The 20,712-nt window shown below is 45.6% G+C and overlaps 1 protein-coding gene across 1 annotated transcript in view; it reads right to left on the bottom strand.

Annotated features, from left to right (window-relative positions):
• The window catches only part of LOC135396471 (neuroglian-like), a 136,614-nt gene that overhangs the window by 43,891 nt on the left and 72,011 nt on the right, over nucleotides 1-20,712 (bottom strand). The window contains exons 4-5 of the mRNA XM_064627458.1: nucleotides 10,871-11,291; nucleotides 245-432 (exon numbers count right to left, since the gene is read on the bottom strand). Coding sequence (XP_064483528.1) covers nucleotides 245-432; nucleotides 10,871-11,291 — 609 coding nt within the window. The remainder of the gene's footprint in view (nucleotides 1-244; nucleotides 433-10,870; nucleotides 11,292-20,712) is intronic.

Here is a 20,712-nt window from a genome sequence, read left to right as displayed (position 1 = left end):
GCCACTGCCCACTTCATAATTGTGCCGTCTAATCTTCTTGTTAATGAAGCCAACTGTAAAGTCGTAGCCCTCATCAAACGCTTTCTTTCAACCTTGAAACCAGGAGGACTGACATTGACTGCTGGATGCAGTATTCACATTCGAAGTATTAACGCGTGTCTACACAATAGGCATTTAGAGATAGAGCTCCTACTTCAACTGGAATAATTTCAAATAGCACTTGCACAAAAATGGGTTCACTTACACTCCACTATAACACTCATGGCATGGGACTTTAAGATACCGATGCCATTGCTGACCACACACTCGTAGGTGCCCTCGTCCTCGAAGCCCACATTCCGAATCTCCAGGGTCTTGCCATAATCAATGTAGTTAAAGCGCTTGCTGCTGCTGCTACCGCCACGTTTGCTCCATCTGATATGAGGTAGAGGCCTGGTACACAAAAATGGTTAATTTCAGAACAGTAATGCCATCCATAGCTGCATTTTACACTTTTTCTGCACAATTTTTTTTCTGCCACAATTTCCTGCACAATGACCAGTAACCGCCCGTGGACAGCCGACAAGGGTCCGAGCATCCGCAGCCTAAAGTGAATATCGATTGAATGCCTCCTGGACACGTTAGTTGGGATGCTCCAATGAGTATACGTCAGCAGACGTCCCACGTATATTACCCCGTGGACACCGTGCGCACCCCATCCGCAGTGTGTCCACAAAGAGCCGTTTGAGCACCCCTTTTCGCTCTTCACACTCTACCTCGTTCTTCTCTTCCGGTCTGTCGTCTGACCTGGCCTATGACACTCTGCTAAGTTCGCGGCCCCGACAAGCGTGCCGCCCTAGTCGACGGCGACGGCAGCACCACCACCCTGCTGGCTCTCCTACAAACCGCACACCAAATTCTAATTGAAGGTGTACTTTTTGGAATTACAAAAAATAAATGGTACTGCTCTGACTTATGTGTTTGTTGTATTATCTCAATTGTCGTTGTTGTTAATGTCACGTGTACCGCAACCGACTTTTCAAAGGCGACCAATCGTGTGCCTGTCCGAAGAGCGAAAGACAGACGCGCGCGATATAAACCGTTGCTCCGCTCCGTGTGTCCCGTCGGATCAACGTCTGTGTGAGTAAGTTTGCGAATGCGACGTTCACCTGTTTTTGCAAGCTTTTGAGCACGAGCAGCCGATATGTCTGAGAAAAGACTGCGAGCGCACGTTAACTGCTGTGCCAAGTGGTGCAATAACAACGGTGCGACAGCCAACTGTAGTTTCTTTCGAATTCCCAAAGACGAAAGGTAAGTCCTGAGAGAACTGCCTTTGCATTAGCAATTTTGTCGCCCAGAAATTGAAAGTCACCACGCATGTGTTCAGGTTTCTACGATGGCTCCGGTACGCTAACAGGCCGGACATTGCTCAGAAACCTCCGGAGCAAGCTTACAAAAGTTCTGTGCTATGCTCTGAGCACTTCCGACGAAGTGATTTCATGGATCCAGCCTGTAAACGACTCAAGAAGAGTGCAGTACCGACAGTGCCTGTGAACAATTCAAGAGTGCAGTTTCTGGTCCCAAATGGTAAGATGTGGCAGTGGTGATTTCAACAGCATATTATAGGCAAATAGCAGATTAGTGAACAAGCTTATTTATGATTCATCATTAAAAACAGGCACAGAGCTTTTCTGCCATTCAAGCAACATTCCAATGGGCAATGATGGCCGCACTTCTCTTGTGCACCTCCCTGCGGATGATGAGCGCACGGGTAAATACATTGTATTTTTATTTCTAATTTCCGCCCCCCCTTATGGTGAGGCGTTTAAATTGTCTGTTGCCAACACCTGAAAGATTCCCTTCATCTCTGTGATCTGTCTCCTCACCCTGGCTTTCTGTCCTTATCAGGAATGTGAATGTCTTGAGCTACGTAAGCATGAATGCCTAAAAGCATTGCATAATTGCCAAATGTACACATATGTCATGCCCCTGCTCTTGTCCCCACAAATACCAACCTCTTTCTACTCCTCTCTTAGGTATGGATTCCATGGCCATCTCATCACCAGAAGCACTTCATGAAAATCCTGCTTCTCAGCACATAGGTGGGCCACATTTTTTGTCTTCTTCCTTCTTGGGCGATTCTATCTTTACTTAAGTCATCTGCCCTTGGAATGCATTCACATTATCAGCTCAACCTCCTGAGTTGTGGTATGAGTACTTCACAGCCCATCTCTTTTATAATCTCAAACAGAAAGCACACACCAACTGCTGGCTGGCCTGGACCACCCATATCACCTCCCACAGCCCCACGTTCCTTCAGAACCGGAGAATGGTGAGAAAATATTTTCTTATATTACGCTTTACAGTAACTAATGACTATTTTGCAACTGTAGAAATTAACGACAAACGACCCCACTTTCCATTTTTCACTGCACCACAACATTCTGCAAAACAGCATCTGCAGCAAACGGAAGAATTTAAAATGGGGACAGAATAGCCATGAGGTGATTTTTTTTGTCACCCGGCAGATTTATGAAATATAATACGGTCATGTCTCGGTTATCCGGAATTCATTTATCCAAAAACCTTGTTATCCGGACTACAGCGCAGGAAACACCCCCACTTGCCCCGTTTTAGTTTGTTTCACTTATCCGGAAAACTCTGTTTCCGGACAGAATGAGTGGGGAACCAAGGCGTCCGGATAAGCGAGACATGACTGTACTGGTGTTTCTTCGGGTGCATCAGTGCAGCAGAGCTTGGACCGAGATATTTTTCTAATAAGGAGTTCACCTAACCTCGTATGACAGCCGGGCATGTAGATGACAATTCTGATTACTGAGGCCACCTGTTCTGTTGCGCTCTGTGCTCCCTTTTATGGTTTCAGAATAGCACTTACCATTTACTGTGCCATAAGAACTTTCATAGATGTAAAAATGTCATACTCGGCATGATTTGCTTTAAAATTTCAATCATGTCATGCAATTCAAGGATGCTATCTTGTACAAAAGTGAACAGAGGCCTTTTGTAAAAGTGAAGCAAACTTCTCCGTATTGCTTCAGACCTGGCACTGGTGTTCCCCACTGAAATTTTGCGCCCTTTACAATTCTGCACCCAAGGCCCCCAGCATGCTGCGCCACTGCATAAAGCATAGGCTTTAAGCTTCGCTTCAAAAGCTATGTCTTGTTTTCCAGTGCTTCCCTCCAGCTCCACTATGCAACCACATGACAATGGGACACCCTCCATCTCCACCATGCCACCACAAGACGACAGGACGTTGTCCGGCTGCGCCATGCCACCACAGGATGACAGAACGCCATCCAGCTCCACCATGCCACCACAAGACAATGGGACACCGTCCAGCTGCGCCATGCCACCACAAGATGAGAGAACGCCATCCAGCTGCACCATGCCACCACAAGACGACAGAACACCCTCCATCCCCAGTACCTCGAGGTCAAGAGCAAAAGGGCGGGCTTATACACCCAGGACTGCAAGATACATTGCAAAGCTGAAGCAGCAAGTAGCAAGGTACAGAAAGGCCCTGAACCGTCTCAAGGAAAAGAAAAGAAAAGAGGTGACAAAACGAGACGCATTACTCGTAATGAAACGGTTCATCCCCAGCGAGATTTTCGCATTGCTGTCTAATCATATCGACCTCCTGCACGTAAACAAGCATGGTAGGAGATGGCCAGCAATGGTCCGAAAGTTTGCGATGAACCTTTTCTTTCACGGGCCTAAAGCTTACCGGTTTGTTGCATCAAACTTGCACCTTCCAAGCATAAGAACAATCAAAAGGTGGCTTTCAAACATACCGATGAAGACTGGAATAATACCAGGTGTAATAAAGACCATTCGAGACGCAACGGAGAACTGGAGCAAACGAGACAAGACATGTTCTCTGATGTTTGATGAGATGGCAATAAATCGGCTGCTACAGTATGACATAAAGCATGACATTGTTCGGGGCTTCACAGATGACGGAGTGGAGACATCGCCTCGTGTGGCTAACGAAGCCTTCGTTGTGCTTGTGTCTGGTATATCGAGGAGCTGGGTTCAACCAGTTGCGTTCGTGGCTTCACACAATTCAACACCAGCCCCTACTATAAAAAGATTGCTGCTGGACATCATTGGAAAACTCAGAGAAGTAGGCATGATCGTAAAAGCAGTGATGTGCGACCAGGGGTCTAACAACGTTGCACTGTCCACCCTGCTCAACGTGTCACCTGAACGGCCATACTTTATGCTGAATGACGACAAGATTTTCTTTCTTTTCGACACGCCTCACCTCATTAAGTGCACAAGAAACAACCTGCGCCAGCATGTTCTAAAAATTGGCTCACAGACCATGGAGTGGTCTCATATAGTTGCCCTCCACGAAAGCACCAATCCCCTGCGACCAAAGTTAGCCCCCAACCTCACTGACAAACATATCTACAAGCACCCATTTGCAGATATGAACGTTCAAAGAGCAACGCAGGTGTTAAGCGCCACTGTCTCCCTCGCCTTGCTTGTGCTTGTGTCTCTCCAGGAATTGCCTGTGTCCGCAAGGTCGACAGCAGAGTTCGTGGAGCGAATGGACAAGCTGTTTGACACCTTGAACAGCTCATGTGTGAGACAGAAGGGTTCAAAATTACGTTTTGCAATTTCCGAAGACTCTGACCACATCCACTTCCTGGAGGAATGCCTACTCTGGATTGACCAGTGGCACTTTGAATCTTCCCGTCAACCGCATACCATCAGGGGATGGAAAATAACGATCAGGGCTGTGATGCTCCTGTGGCAAGACCTGCACGCAAATTATGGATATAATTATCTCCTCACAAGAAGGTTGCAGCAGGATCCTCTCGAGAACTTGTTTGGGATAGTGCGTCAGCAGCACGGGTGCAACGAGAACCCCAGCGTATTGCAATTCACTGCAGGACTCAAACACATATGCATTTCAAAGCTCATGAAGCTCTCAAAAGAAGGAAATTGTCAAGAAGACACCGCAGTGATGCTGGCGAGCCTTGCAAGTGAAAGCAGTGTGTCGGAGCCAACAGCAGCGACCCAAGATGGACAAACATCATCTTTGTCCCAGTCGACAGACTCTCCAGTACCGTCGGCAGCAAGCTCAAAGATAGTCGATGATAATGTCCAGTACTATGTTGCTGGCTGCCTCGTTAAAGATTTCCTCAAAAGCAGTCCAGATGCATGTGTGTGTGCACGCTTCCTGAAACCCGAAGACCAAGACACTCTGAGTGGCACGCACCAATTCCTGGCTCTTCTCAAAGCAAACAACGTACCTGGCGAGATGTTTGGGAACATTACTGTCCCGTCTGATAACTGTTTTCGTCACGTTCAAGCAATGGAGACTGTTTTCTTGGACACCATTGGCTCCGTGTGCCATTTGCCAAATGTGTGCAGGTCGCTGTGTGGCGTACTCAGACTCAGCACAGACATCTTCTGTAGTGCAGCATGTCACGATAGATTTGCAAAACAGTATGTACATATGCGTCTGAAATGGCATCTGCGGTTTGTCAATCGTAGCCTCAAACTACATAAGTCCAGGCATTCAGCAGCTGCCAGGAAAGGCAAGAAGCTTGCACAATCCCATGGCACAGCACCGCGCACACACAGTGTTAAGGAACTTTGTGTACGACCTGTTCCCACGTGAATTTTTTTTTTCGTGACTAGCGGAGCATGTGCCATAAGAGGTTCTCTCTGTTTTTGTGAATGTAATGCTACATGCCAATTTTTCTAAATGTTGTGACATCTAGGTACACTTATGCTTGTAATGTGTGATACTATGCTAATAAGGCTTTATATTTTGTTGCATTATTTTTGTTAGCACTCTCCAAATGTCTTTGGTCATTATCTGGGTCACATGCACTCTTTGTGTATTTGTCTGGCATCACGTTTGTTCTCTTACCCTAGTCTCAGCTTTAGTCTTTTGTGTACCACACTTACCTTAATATTGCTTCAGATGGCCTCATAAAATTGCTCTCCGTTCTGTTATTTCATGTGCTTTTACGCAATACTGGATACACCATGATCATTCCGTCATTCCTGTCAATGTTCTGCTACTGACATCACGTAGATGTATATGTCTAAGGTAGCTGAAAGTACCAACTATGATCCAAAGCACCAGTGTTAATGCGTGTTAGTCTGTTTTACTGGTCCCACCGCACTGGCGAAATGTGTGCACAGGGCACTGAGATATGTCCCTGATCTATGTGATTTAGACTAATCCGTGTTTGCCGTGAGGTTCGTGTTGTACCTATACAATTGTCTCAAATTCTTGGAGTATAGTTTATTTACATTTTTAGAGAGATCGCTCTTCTTGTGTACATAGCGTGTATGTCTTGACGCACAGTTTGTCTTCCACCCTCGATTACAGCACACTGTTCATTACCTTATCAAAATAGATACTAACAGCCAGTGAATTTTCCTGTGAAGTGGTTGTCTCGTAATCGCTATCGATGTAAATAGGGTTCGTACTTCCTTAAATGCACTTGTACAGCTTGTAACGATAACTGTTTCAATACACCTGATGAAAACAATCTGCGTGTACGTGTCACTCAAACAGACGAACCCGCACACACAAACCAAGACTGTCGTATTCACCCTGTGGATCAGCAATGGGTTCCTACCACGAAGACGAAACTACCGCGCAGTACACTCTATACACTGCAAATTCTGCAAGAAACTTCGTAGAAATCCAATAAACAGTGTAAAGCCACAACCACATGCTGCACACCGCCATGATGGATAGGGGTACTGAACAACGGCCTCGCCGTCGCTATTCGCAGCCACCCTCCGTGGAACGATCCTCATAATGCGCATGCGCAGAAATCAGCCGGCCGCCACAAGGGGAGAGTTTGGCGCTAGTGCGCCTGGAGAAATCGACCCAATGGGAGCCTATGGAAGTGTCACAGGACTGCGTCGCCGCCAAAGGAGAAATCTCCGCAGAAGGCTTGTTTTTTTCCGCAACGCGCAGAAGAGGGAGTCACGTGATGCCATAGCCCGCTGTGCGGATGATTTCAAACGCCGCTGGAGAAACATGGCGGCGTCTGCAATGGCTCGGAGTAATACGGTAATTTTCAACGCGAACAGCACCAGTACAACTTGAATTTTGTGAAGAGTTAGGTGCATATGCCTTGTAGGTAACGGATTCTCCATCGGGGGCCACTATCTATGACCCAAATGCAGGTAAACGGTCGTGGTGCCTTTGTTTGCTAGCGCTCGCGTTTAAGACTCAGTTGTTCTTCAAGTCGCTTTAGCCCACTGGCTAGTGAAAATAAAAAGCAATCGATCCTAGCTGGGCTTGTAATATAGGCATATTAGCATTGCGTGCTACTTTTATTTTGTGGTTCACTCACTGTGTTCTTGACGTTCTTTCAGGCATAAAGGGCTATACCACTTAGCATCGGGCATTCATCGCTGCGTGCGTCTCAGCGTCTCCCAGAGAGTGTGCGGTGTTTTCTCTATGAGCAGTCTTGGAATTATTTACTGTCTTATGCGTTACAGGTAAGAATGCCAGGTAAACGAGAAGTACGGCCAAACGCTGGTACGCGTATGTGCCATAGGCAGAGACCGATGATGCCTGCATTGTGCCTGTCATTTTTATCAGTGTGCCTCGCTGGCAGAACGTGGCCAGTGAGTTCCAGAGGCCGGAAGACACAGGAAGACACACACACACACAAGACACAATATCAAGACACCGGTAGCCATTCATAAGACGTGAAGGAGCGTGAGGATACATTTGCGTCGGTTTCATGCAAGATGCCAACGAATTATACGGCGAGTAACATGGATGTTTTTTTTTCTTGTGTACATAACGTGGTGATATGATGATCACGATCTGTATGAACGGGAATGATCTGGATATGGCACTTTGTCACGTGCTTTCATTATCTGTACTGCTTATGTGCCGGCAGGCATGTACGAATGCACATGTAAATAAAGTTCACATAGAAATAAAGTATTTTGGGTGCACACTTGCGTCCTTCTGTTTATCTCATGATTAAAATTACGATGTTTCCATAGCCACGCGATACCTATAGGGCCAGAATAGAGATCCTCCATAGGTCCCTCGAAGACCCGCATCGGCGGTCCTACGACGTCCATTTCGCATAATTTTCTCTCGATTGGCACGGTAGTACGGGCGTAGTTAAGACGTAACCGGGAGCAAATGTGTACGTTCGTGAGACGTACCCAACATCCACAACCCGACGTTCGCTGGATGTTGATGCGCGGTTAATGGTTCTGTGGGGTTCATGTGCTCTGTCTTTCCGAGCTGACAAATACATGAACAAGAGACTGCATATGCGAGGTGGGGTGGGGGAATATACATTTATTAAAAGGAAAGGTCTGCCAGACCAAGGTCGGCATGCTATTCCATAAAAAAAAGAGAAAAGAAAAAAAAAGAAAAAAAAAATGAAGAGGTGAGACTTCTGGAGCGCGCATCTCAGAGCTTGGAGGCCAGGCCAGTCCACTTCAGAGAGTGCAATAAAGCACTTGTGACGGCCCATTGTTGGTGCTGAGGCGCAGGGCCAAGAAGTGCGGCCAGCGTCAGTTGGTTGTGCCCGAAACGCTCGAGGCAGCGGGAAAGGGTGGCGCGATGGTTAGTGTACTTGGGGCAGGTCAGCAGGAGGTGCGACGTGTCCGCAACCACTTGGCAAACGTCGCAGGGGGCCGAGATCTGCCTCCCCATCATGCGCTGGACCGGTGGCGTGTATGCCAAGTTAATGCGCAGCCGGTGGAGGAGTGTCTCTTGTGGCCGTTGGAGACGTCGTGGTGGGGAGAACTCCACCGCCGGGTCGATGGAGCGAAGAAACTCGTTGGAACGGGCGGATTCGCGAATGAAGCACCGCGCCTCTTGGGCGGCCAGCGGCGGATTTGGAGGCGGCAGGCCGATGGAGTGGGCAGTATGTGCGCCGCGGCGGGTTGTTCGTATGCACGCCTGGCCGCAGCATGGGCTCGATCGTTCCCGCCGAGGCCAATGTGGCTGGGTATCCACTGGAGACATATATCGTGCCCGGAAGCAAGGGCGGTGTTGGCTATAGACATTGTCATTGTGTGAGGTCGTCGGTTCTTTTGGTGCAGTGTCGAGTGTCTCCAGTGCCGCCTTGCTGTCCGACAGGATCGTCCAGGTCCCTGGGGGCGATGTTGTGATGTGCCTGAAGGCCGCGTGGATTGCGAAGAGCTCGGCTTCGGTGGAGGAGGTGGTATGGGAGAGCCTGAAAGCTTGCTCGATATTACCGTGCGGGACGTAGATGGCTGCAGTGGCCCCATCAAGTATTACCGATCCGTCTGTATAGATCGCTTGACGCTGTTGATGCTGCGCCGATATGTGTTCGAGGACGAGCTGGCGCGCAACGACTAACGGCGTCTCCCTCTTTTGTCCTAGGCCAGGGACGCTCGTTAATACCTGGGGCTTGGCGAGGGCCCATAAAGGAGGGGCGTAGGATACACCTGAGGAGCGATCCGGGAGGATAGCCTTAAGCCTGCGGACGGCGCCGCCAAAGGCCGATGCGGTGCGGGCATCCTCAATGGGCAGCAGGTAGTGGCAAGGGTGCTGCGTGAGGAAGCGCGCAAAGATGCGGAGCGTCTCTCTGTCCCGCAGGATATGCACGGGCGTCTCTCGCGCCTCCGCAAGTACCGTGTAAGTTTCAGCCGTACGTGGCAGTCCGAGGAGTACACAAAGACCGCGCGCCTGGGCGTTGAGGAGGTCCCGCTCACCCGTCCTACTGATTCCGTGGAGCGCTGGGAGGTGGTACCGTAGCAGCCCCAGCAGAAGTGCGTTATGGACGTGTCGGAGGTCGTAGCACGAGGGACCCCACGACGTACCAGAGATGCGTCGTAGGACGTTCACGAATTTCTTCGTCTTGGTAGAGAGGGCCTTGATGTGCTGGAACCATGACAGCTTTTTGTCTACGATGACGCCAATATATTTGTAGCATATGCTTATGCTTAGGGCCCTGTGTTTTAGGGTAAAACGCGGTAAAACCCGTTTTTACCCCCGACTTGCACATAATCACTTGGGGTAAAACCTGAAAAACCCCGGAAACGAACTTCGCAAAGTGCCAATTCAGCCACCAATACGGGCACACTAAGCGTTCGACATTCAGCACAGCTGTTCCGCATCTTATGTCGATCTAAATTGCGATAAGCGCTCTTTTTTTATTTTCCACCCGATTTTACCTTGTTTTACGGCTCCTGAAATAAAACCCGATTGTTAACCCCCCTCCCTGATTTTCAAAAGACGTAAAACCAGAAGAAACAGGGCCCTACTTATGCTTAATACCTACAATGCAATAACCAGAGTGGTCTTCATTTCTTCTGCCGGCAGCTACAAACTATGGATGAAGACACAGTGTGTCACCTGTCACATAGTGGCATTTGGATGATCCTCGACTACAGTTGCAACCTTTTGCCACGGAAAATACTGGCCGAATGATGGAGAACAACAGGGAGAGGAGAAGCAGTTGATTGGATGAGGGAAACGCAGAAAGAAAAAGAGAAAGGGCGCTCATACAGCAGCGTACAAAATGACTTGCTGTTTGTTCCGTTTGGACAGTCCCTGTAGCAATGTACTAGTACATAAACTAACCTAAGGGCGAACCAAGGAAAAGTACTACCACAAGTAATTTATTCTTAGAGATATATCTTGCATACTTCTCGAAGGAACCTCTCCTGAGGTAAAAACGCTGCTGGTACTGCCTTTCAACCGGCTGCCGGCACAAGCAACACATAACTGGCCGGGTGGCGACCGCATCTCCTACTATGTGCGTGTTCCCACTTTAGTAACATTCGCACATTCTTACCTGTAGCAGTGCAAAAAATTACACCTCCAGATTTTTGCCTCCACAATTTTTAAACATCGAGAACACCAGGAAGTGTCTATACTTACGTTCCACCAAAGATGCAGTAGAGGCGCAGTACCTGTCCACGGAGTGCCACAATGTTGGGAGGGGAGACATACTGTTGCACGGGGGGATGGTTGGCAGGGCCCCCACTTGATGCAGGTTCCACTCGCAACAGCTTCTTGTTGCCGATCTTGTACTCCCTCCTAAACACCGACATAGCGCTGCATGTGTACACAGCATCTTCAAGAGCGTCGCTCATCTCCACACGTGAGAAATGAAGGCCTCCCTCTGGGTCTGCAGTGATGCGTGAGGAGTTGATATTGCGCAAGGCCCCGCTACTGTACTGAATTAGCCAGGAGATGCTGGGGCGTGGGTAACCAGTCGGAGGGTTGCAGTCCAAGGACAGTGGATCTCCTTCCATCACGTAAACCACCTTGGTGCTCTCATCAGCAAATGAGTTGAGCTCTGTGGTGTACAGTGGAAAACAAATTTAATGAGCCACACTCTTACGGAGGCTTTTCACTCAGGACAACGTTTATGACAGACAACACAGTGAAACAAATTACTAGATACCTTTACCTCTCATTTAGTATCACGACTCTCCATGGTCTATTGCGTACGATCCGCACTGATACAAATTTCCACGATTGCAATAGCAAACTATCGGACGTAGCAAAACCCTTGTTGTGATGTACAGAAGCGGCTCGTCATACAAAACACCGAAAGGAAAGTTAGGTAGCAAGCGATGCTGGTGGTGACGATCCATGACTACCCATGACATCCTACCTCGTCTCGGATCTTCAAGTCATGGATAGATCAAACTATCAGATGTAGCAAAACTCTTGTTGTGATGTATAGAAGCGGCTCATCATACAAAGCAAGTTTCATATAAACAGATTAGTTTTGACGGCCAGGAACTACAATCAAACTTTTTAAATTCCTGATTCGACATGACGAATCTAATGCATCTTTAACCAAAAAAAGGCTGTTATGCCCGAAAATCTCTGATAATCTGCTCTGTTGCATATCCATTCACATCAAAAGCTGCTATCTCTAGAGTTGCATAAGAAGCTATCGTGCCTTCCACAAATGTGTATGTTCCAGTGGCATACTTCTTGTACCGTTCCACTTTGTTGACGTGATACCGAATTACAATTTTGTGAAAGTTCGCATATGTAATGTTGCAAGCTCCTATGTAACAACAGGATTAAGTGTTTCCATGAATATAATTATAAACGGGGTCATTGTTAAATTCATTAGTGCCTATTGGGTCGATTGGCTGATAACAACTGCCTGAAGAGCTCATGACAGTACAGATCGCTGCACGGTAAGGGACAGTTCAAGGCTGGAAGTGTGGCGTGATAAGGGTGAACTATTTACCTGAGATTGCCTAGCAGTGCCTGTTGGTTCCTATTTGCTGATAACGACAGACTCATGATGAGTCAATGAAGGGGGGATATATTTGTTAGACGAAAAGGAAAAAAAAAACGGGGGAAAGGTCAGCCAAACGAGACGTCGGCTTGCTATTCCAGAAATAAATAAATAAAGAGAGAAAGAAAATTAAGAAATAATAAATACAAATAAAAGAAAATAATTAAAGAAAGAAAGAAATAGGAAGGAATAAGAAATAAATAAATAAATAAAATTAAGAAATAGGAAATAAAGAAAAAGAAAAAGAATTAAGAAATAAAGGATAAACAAACAAATGATGAAAGAAGGATGAGGTAGATTAAAGACAAAGATGACAAAAAAAAAGATGACTAACAAACGGTGAAAGAATGATGAGATGGATCACAGAAGATGACAGAAGGGACCGAAAAGTGAATATAAGCCTATCGAAACTTTATGTTCAGCGAAAAGCTTCAACCTTCAAAAGTTCAAATATCAAAGAACTCCGCTGAAATCGCTGTAGTTTTTCTGTAATCGAATTTTTCATAATTGCATGTCCAGGGACCTAGTTCGAAACCGAGCAGTCTGTCAACAATTGCAAAACCCCGCGCCATCTGTCGAGGACGCATGTAATACGCGCACTTCCGGGCGCTAATCCGGCGAAAACGAAAATGGCAGTGGGCATTTGTGACCACTTTCTACGTCGAGAATGTCGAGCCTCTTGAACATGAGTGCGCTGGAATTCCGCATTCGAGAACTGTCGCTCACACAGAACTGCTGTTCGTGCGTTAGCGTGCTGGAAAGTGTGTTCTTCGCAGCAGAAGATTCCTCGTCCAGAGATTAATCGGAGTCACATTCGTGCTCAGCAGTAGATCACCGTGCCGTGAACATGGACCGTAAAATGGACTGCTTTGTGAAATTTCCATGTCTCAGGGAGAAGCACTTGTGTAAGCCGAAACAAGCGCCGTTTTTTGTCGTGCAGGTGTTCATGTGTGAAATGCAAACCGCCCTGCTGGAAAAAGTAGACCCGATCTCATTAAGCGCCAGCATCAATTTCAATAAGTTTCAATTAAATTTATGCATCCAATTCATTTAATGAGAATATAGCAGGTATTTCTAATTGAAGTAATGAGAAGTGTTGCGGGAAAGCTGACTTTATGTTTGAGTGCTCGAACAGACGTTGTGGTGAAGGAGACTTCCAGGGAACCGGGAGCTAATTTGTCCAATGAGAACTTTCAAGGAGAACTGAGACACTCAATTCATTTAATGTGAATAACGCAGGTATTTCTCATTGAAGTAATGAGAAGTGTTGCGGGAGAGCTGACTTTATGTTTGAGCGCTCTAACGGATGTTGTGGAGAAGGAGTTTTCCAGGGAACCAGGATCTAATTTGTTTAATGACTTTGAATGAGAACTGGGACACCCAATTCATTTAATATGAATAACGCAGGTATTTCTCATTCAAGTAATGAGAAGTGTTGTGGGAAAGATAGCTTCATGTTGTAGCGCTCTAACAGGTGTTGTGATGAAGAAGATTAATAGGAAATCAATAACCAAATCAAGTAATTAGTTCACTGGGTGCCAATGAGAAGCAATGATTTCCAATTGGGGCAATCTGAACCGACATGTTGTGCAATGAAGATCCCCATCACAGAAGAAGAACGAATTGGGGAATTGGTTTAGCATCGAACCATCATGATCACTGTGTCAATTGAATTAATGTGAGCAAACATGTTGTGCGGATAGGACTGCTCCATGCGTAGATGAAAGGATGAAGATCATGAAAGACACATTCGAGGGATAGAGCAAGTTGGTGTACACTGAATACAGAAGTCAATCATTCTAATTTAAAGTATCTTCTATTCGAAACGTGTTTGAATTCCTGCACACTTCAATTGGCACAAACTACGCAACTGACGGGTTTTAAATTGCTTACATTTAAATCCATATATATTTTTGCATTGCACGAGAGCGAAAGAGAATATTCTTTTCCCCAACAGCATGCATATAGAAATACGCATGAGTGCCTCAAGTGAAGTATGCTCTCTACCCATGCATAGTTTTGCACATTGTGTTTGCAGGTGTTGAACAAACTTGTGTAAACAATATATAGTAAAACATATACAAATAGTGTACGCTTGTATGTGACAGCTGTAAGAGTATACTTCAAACAAGAAAATCTCAAAAACACGGTACATGACATCGTGTAAGAAAGATTGATGGTTATAGCTTACGTTATCTCAGAAAAAAAAGGAACTGCTAGAAAAGACATGGTTATCTCAAGATTGTCGCACTACTAATACCATTAAAAACTTGAATGATACATGCAATGGAAGAAATTTTACAGAGAAAGGAAAAACAGTTTTTCACAACGGTAGTCATCACTCATATTCAATCTTGTCTGGCAACTTGGTCACCACAAACTGCTCATTTAGTGCCATGCGCATGCGTCTACATGCCAACACTACAGGTGAAAGTATTCTTACTCACTGCGAAACATAGCATATTGTTACGTGTGTTCCAAACACTGTTGTATTCTAAAAGTGTCAGTGAACTTGACGTTTGCTGACCCTCTTGGCGAAAGCTAATGCGAATAATCTCGGCATATGACCCGCCGTCCAGACAAACGATCTTATTGTTTGTCCTCTGACATTTAATACACAGTAAATCATTTTACACCTTTATTTGCTCAAACAAAGTGTATTCTTATAAAAACACCCTTTTCTATTCCACAAAGAGTGCAAAAAGTGCATTACTAAAGGTGTAATATCGACATACACCACGTCTTATCCAATGTGGATCATTAAGGGTGTAAAGTGGGGTGTTGAAACAGGTGTTTTCCGTCGAATGCACCTTTTTTACACCCATTTGAATTGGGAGTATGGTGTTAAAAATTGTGTTTTATTTCGTGAGAGAAAAATTATGCTGGTTTCACAGCTCCGCTCAGCAAGTAATCACATTATAAACTGATAAAAGAGAGAGGACGCTGACAAGCTGGTGCATACTTGAAGAAAAAGGAACCAGAGACACGGAGGAGATAGGGACGGACACAAAAATTCTCAAACACAGCAAAGATTTTATTGACGACAACCCACTATATATTCAAAAACCTCCGAAGGGGAGGAAGAGGAATGAGAGAGGGTTGACTAACACAATTGCCTCGTGTGGCTATCTCTACAGATTCACGAAGCATTCTTCGCCAGGTCACTCTTTCCCTACGCAAAACAGAGGTTTCCGCGAAGAGGGCTTCACAGTTGTTACATTCCCGGAGATGTTGAACTAATTCGCTTGACACGTGGGTCCTTTCTGTGCTAAGCGCATGTTCCCTAAGACGGTCATTCAGACAGCGTCCTGTTTGACCTACATAGCACATGCCACAAGCAAGGGGTATACAATAGACCACTGAGTGGTTACAGGAAACAAACGGATTACGGTGGGTGACATTACAACCACGGTTCACAGAGGAGAAGGGGCAAAGCTTACTTAATTTGCAGACATTTGAAAAAACAATCTTAATGCCAAAATTCTTAGCAACAGCTAAAATATTGTGGGAAACCGAGTGGTGGAACGGGATGGCCACCCTCTTTTTAGAGTTCTGGGAAAGATCGGGCAAGGTCGGTCGAGCGGAGTACACCTTACGTAAAAATAAAAGGGCCCTGGAAGCGATAAGATGACGATCATAGCCAGCTGAGAGCAACCTACCGCATTGGCGGGACAAACTGAAATTGATAAAATGCGAGCACGTTTTTGACACGGAGGCTCTAACCAAGGATGAAACAATGCCAGACTTGACTATCTTCGAGTGGAAACTGGATCGCGGTAGGAGAGGTTTAGCGTTATCTTTGCCATAATACCAACAAAGGCCAGACTCAGTGACTAACGTTAAATCAAGGAACTTGAGGGTATGGCTACTCGAAGAAAATTCAACAGCGAATTTGAGTTCGGGGGCCAGGGAGGTGAGGGAATCTACCAACATGTCCGGGGAGACAGAGGGGAGGGAGAAAATTACAACAATATCGTCGACATACCTACGGATGAACAGAATACCATCGGAAGTGCGGGAAATGAGGGATTGAATGGCGCAATCCAGAGTATTAAGATAAATTTCCGCAAGGACGGGAGCAACAGAGGAACCAATGCAAACACCATTGGCTTGAGTTAACGGCTTATTCTCCCACAGGATGACAGAAGATTTTAGATAAGTTTCAAGAATTGTCATGAAGTGCGCAACAGACTCCCCCTCTACTCACTCCCCCTCTACTCCCCTCTACCACATTTCGTTCCAAAGTCAATCTAGCTCTTGATTCCCTCTTCAAGCCTTTTGCCGGCTCTCTAAAGAAAGCTAAATCGTTAATTGTTACTACCTTGTCAGCTAACAACCATCCTTTGTTCAACGCTGTCAACAAATGTCGTATTGACTCTCTCTCGGTAAAATTCCTACTGAAGGATCACAAGCCCGACATGCCCCTTCGTGTTGTGATCAGCGAACGTGGATCTTGGCAAAGGATTGTTTCTGATTATCTCCTGCGTGTTCTTAAGACGTTGCCGCTATCTGGTTCTCTTTCCATTAGGAATTCTGAGGAGTTTGTTGACTCCATAAAGCATATTCATGGTGTTAGTGTTAACACACTCTCACTTGACATCAAAGATCTTTATTATTCCATGAATATAACCCTGTTGCTTGACCGGGTATCCAACCTTCTAAACAACCACTTGGTAGTTTTCCAGAATACGGCCGGCATGTCTGTTGCGCACTTCATGACAATTCTTGAAACTTATCTAAAATCTTCTGTCATCCTGTGGGAGAATAAGCCGTTAACTCAAGCCAATGGTGTTTGCATTGGTTCCTCTGTTGCTCCCGTCCTTGCGGAAATTTATCTTAATACTCTGGATTGCGCCATTCAATCCCTCATTTCCCGCACTTCCGATGGTATTCTGTTCATCCGTAGGTATGTCGACGATATTGTTGTAATTTTCTCCCTCCCCTCTGTCTCCCCGGACATGTTGGTAGATTCCCTCACCTCCCTGGCCCCCGAACTCAAATTCGCTGTTGAATTTTCTTCGAGTAGCCATACCCTCAAGTTCCTTGATTTAACGTTAGTCACTGAGTCTGGCCTTTGTTGGTATTATGGCAAAGATAACGCTAAACCTCTCCTACCGCGATCCAGTTTCCACTCGAAGATAGTCAAGTCTGGCATTGTTTCATCCTTGGTTAGAGCCTCCGTGTCAAAAACGTGCTCGCATTTTATCAATTTCAGTTTGTCCCGCCAATGCGGTAGGTTGCTCTCAGCTGGCTATGATCGTCATCTTATCGCTTCCAGGGCCCTTTTATTTTTACGTAAGGTGTACTCCGCTCGACCGACCTTGCCCGATCTTTCCCAGAACTCTAAAAAGAGGGTGGCCATCCCGTTCCACCACTCGGTTTCCCACAATATTTTAGCTGTTGCTAAGAATTTTGGCATTAAGATTGTTTTTTCAAATGTCTGCAAATTAAGTAAGCTTTGCCCCTTCTCCTCTGTGAACCGTGGTTGTAATGTCACCCACCGTAATCCGTTTGTTTCCTGTAACCACTCAGTGGTCTATTGTATACCCCTTGCTTGTGGCATGTGCTATGTAGGTCAAACAGGACGCTGTCTGAATGACCGTCTTAGGGAACATGCGCTTAGCACAGAAAGGACCCACGTGTCAAGCGAATTAGTTCAACATCTCCGGGAATGTAACAACTGTGAAGCCCTCTTCGCGGAAACCTCTGTTTTGCGTAGGGAAAGAGTGACCTGGCGAAGAATGCTTCGTGAATCTGTAGAGATAGCCACACGAGGCAATTGTGTTAGTCAACCCTCTCTCATTCCTCTTCCTCCCCTTCGGAGGTTTTTGAATATATAGTGGGTTGTCGTCAATAAAATCTTTGCTGTGTTTGAGAATTTTTGTGTCCGTCCCTATCTCCTCCGTGTCTCTGGTTCCTTTTTCTTCAAATCACATTATAGACGATAACCTGAGTTAAAAACACAGTATTTGACAGGGAGGGATGTTAGAAATTTAGCTTATACCTTTGACTCGTTGCAAGCGTGGGTGTTAATTGCAAAAACACATTCCCGCCACCGTTACAAACGTTTCCCGCCCCACCACATGTAACGAACATGCCCCAACAAATTTTATTTCAGTATATGATACATCCGACACGCCAATATAGGCTATTGAGGGTGCCCCAGGTATCTCTATGCCTCTGCACTCACGTTGGTCCCACAGTGTTAACAAGCTAACGAGGGGTGCCTGCGACGCATTGCACTCCGGTTTAGGTTCTACGATGGAACCGCGGGTGGAAGTCTACCGCGTTCGCGGTGCTGCTTGCCATAGAAGCAAGAACGTCGAACTGTATGTCTTGGCCAGTGGTGTCGGTATGCTGCCGCGGAAGCTCCTATTACTCTATTTTCGAGGGAATATTTGCTAGCAAATAATTCAATCATAAAAGGTGTTTTCAATAGAATACTCCCATTTTAAGGGTGTTTTTGTTTTTAAACACCCATTATAACAATGTTTTATTAGGAATACACTTAACTAAAGGGTGCATTAGAAAACACCCATCATTTGAGTGTAAAGGCAACACCAAAAAGGTGTGCGCCATGGGACAAGCCATTTACACCAAAAAAGTGTAAAAAAGTTTACTGTGTATGATATGTAGTGGCATTGTACACGACCCCTTTGGCGATCATTCGCTCGTAAGCGGTGGATGATGAAGGCGATACTGCCCTTGCATTTTTTAAATATGTTAACGGTCTCGAGCCCTAGACCTTTCCCAAGTGCCCGTGCAGGCGAATAACTTTCAAAATGATGTTGCAGCAACTGGTTCTGAAACAGTTACGCTGCATAATTAAAGCGGCCATTGATATATGGCACCGATAGGTCCAAAACTGAAAACACTTGTTTTTGCAATGTGAGTCAAACAATGAAAACTGAAGGACACTGACGACTTGCAATAGAGGAGCTCTATTTCGCACGCAAACATAAGAACGAGCCTAGAAAAAAAAAAAAAAAAAGACAGCCGAGGCAGTTTCTATGCTGGGTCAGTGCAGCTTGAATTTACGTTGTGAAACCATTCAACTGCCATTCGAAAACAAGAATAGTTCAATGCTGGATTCGAGCTGGAAATGGGATGCATCCTTGTGGGATCCTTGTGGGATGTTCCAGCGACTACGCCAAATAGTGGTAGATTCCTGGCTGTGAAAATAAGCTGGGCTTATATAAAGCGAAAAAAAAGGAAAGAAAGAAAATAACTGTCGAAATTAATTGCATAACGTGTACATATTAAATTATGCTCAAATACAATAAAACACATTGATGAAATAATAAAATAAACGAAATCAGAATAATAATTCTAATAACAAATAAATAATTAAAGGGACCGAAAAGTGAAAAATAACCCCCATATTTTGGCCCACCATCCTGCACATTATCATTGTTTGATAACACAGAGAAAGCATTACCTCACAAATCGGAATATTTTTTACGTATAAATATTTTGATGGTTGCCGGAACATGGACGGTGCTGCCAACAAACGGCAAAAAAGAGTAACTTGGGTTTCAGGTCCAGGGCGTCCGGGATTGGTCAACCTGTACCACGTGACAATTAGTTTCCACAGAACAAAGTTGACACACATTATCGTTATAACTAAACGTCATTTTAAAAATGACGTTCACTTCCAGGCATTTGAAGAACATATAGTTTCTACACTAATAAAACATTCAGCTACGATGCGCCGTGCCGTTTGCAAGGCCGTCTGCAAGGCCGTCTGTGTTATCGCGCTTATTGTCTACGCCGTGGGTGGTCATACCGGCAGCGCGAAGCATAAAGTGAAAGTCTGTGAAAGTAATCAAATCACTTGTCTGTCACTGTTGTGTCACGTATTTACGAATGCCTGGTGTACGTTGTGGCGTTGCGGAAATCGTTCATCTTCGACAACGGGCGTTTTCTACCACAAGATTCCACAGGACAATGCGCGAATACGAAAGTGGTTCGAAGCACTCGGCTATGAGATTCAGCAGTTGTGTCGTGTGTGCTCATCCCATTTTGACTACGAAGATGCCGCAGTTGGCGAAGTGCGAAAACGTCTGAAGCAAACTGCCGTTCCGTCACCTGTTATTCTGCTTCGCATTGGTGACGGGCTCAACACAACGTCTCAGGTATGTACAGGTGTCACACATGTATAAATTATAATATAGCAATGACGTATACCATTTAACTTGTGTTATCCTACCTACTGGGCATTGTGAACACGAACAAATTTAATTTTAGGGACATTCCGGTGTTGAAGTGGCGCCGGACTGCTTCGTAGTATGTAGATCTCATCATTTGGTCATCTTTTGAAAATTTCTGTTTCGAAATAGTTTTAAAACTGTTTCAGGTCGACTGCAATGATTTCATGGACTTGTGCGTGGAAGTCACCGTATCGGATGACACTACTGATCCTGCCAGCACATTGTCCACTGCAATTTGCACTGCA

Source organism: Ornithodoros turicata, chromosome 6 (assembly GCF_037126465.1).
Source record: "Ornithodoros turicata isolate Travis chromosome 6, ASM3712646v1, whole genome shotgun sequence".
NCBI classification, from domain to species: domain Eukaryota; kingdom Metazoa; phylum Arthropoda; class Arachnida; order Ixodida; family Argasidae; genus Ornithodoros; species Ornithodoros turicata.
This window is presented reverse-complemented; position numbering and strand designations above follow the sequence as displayed.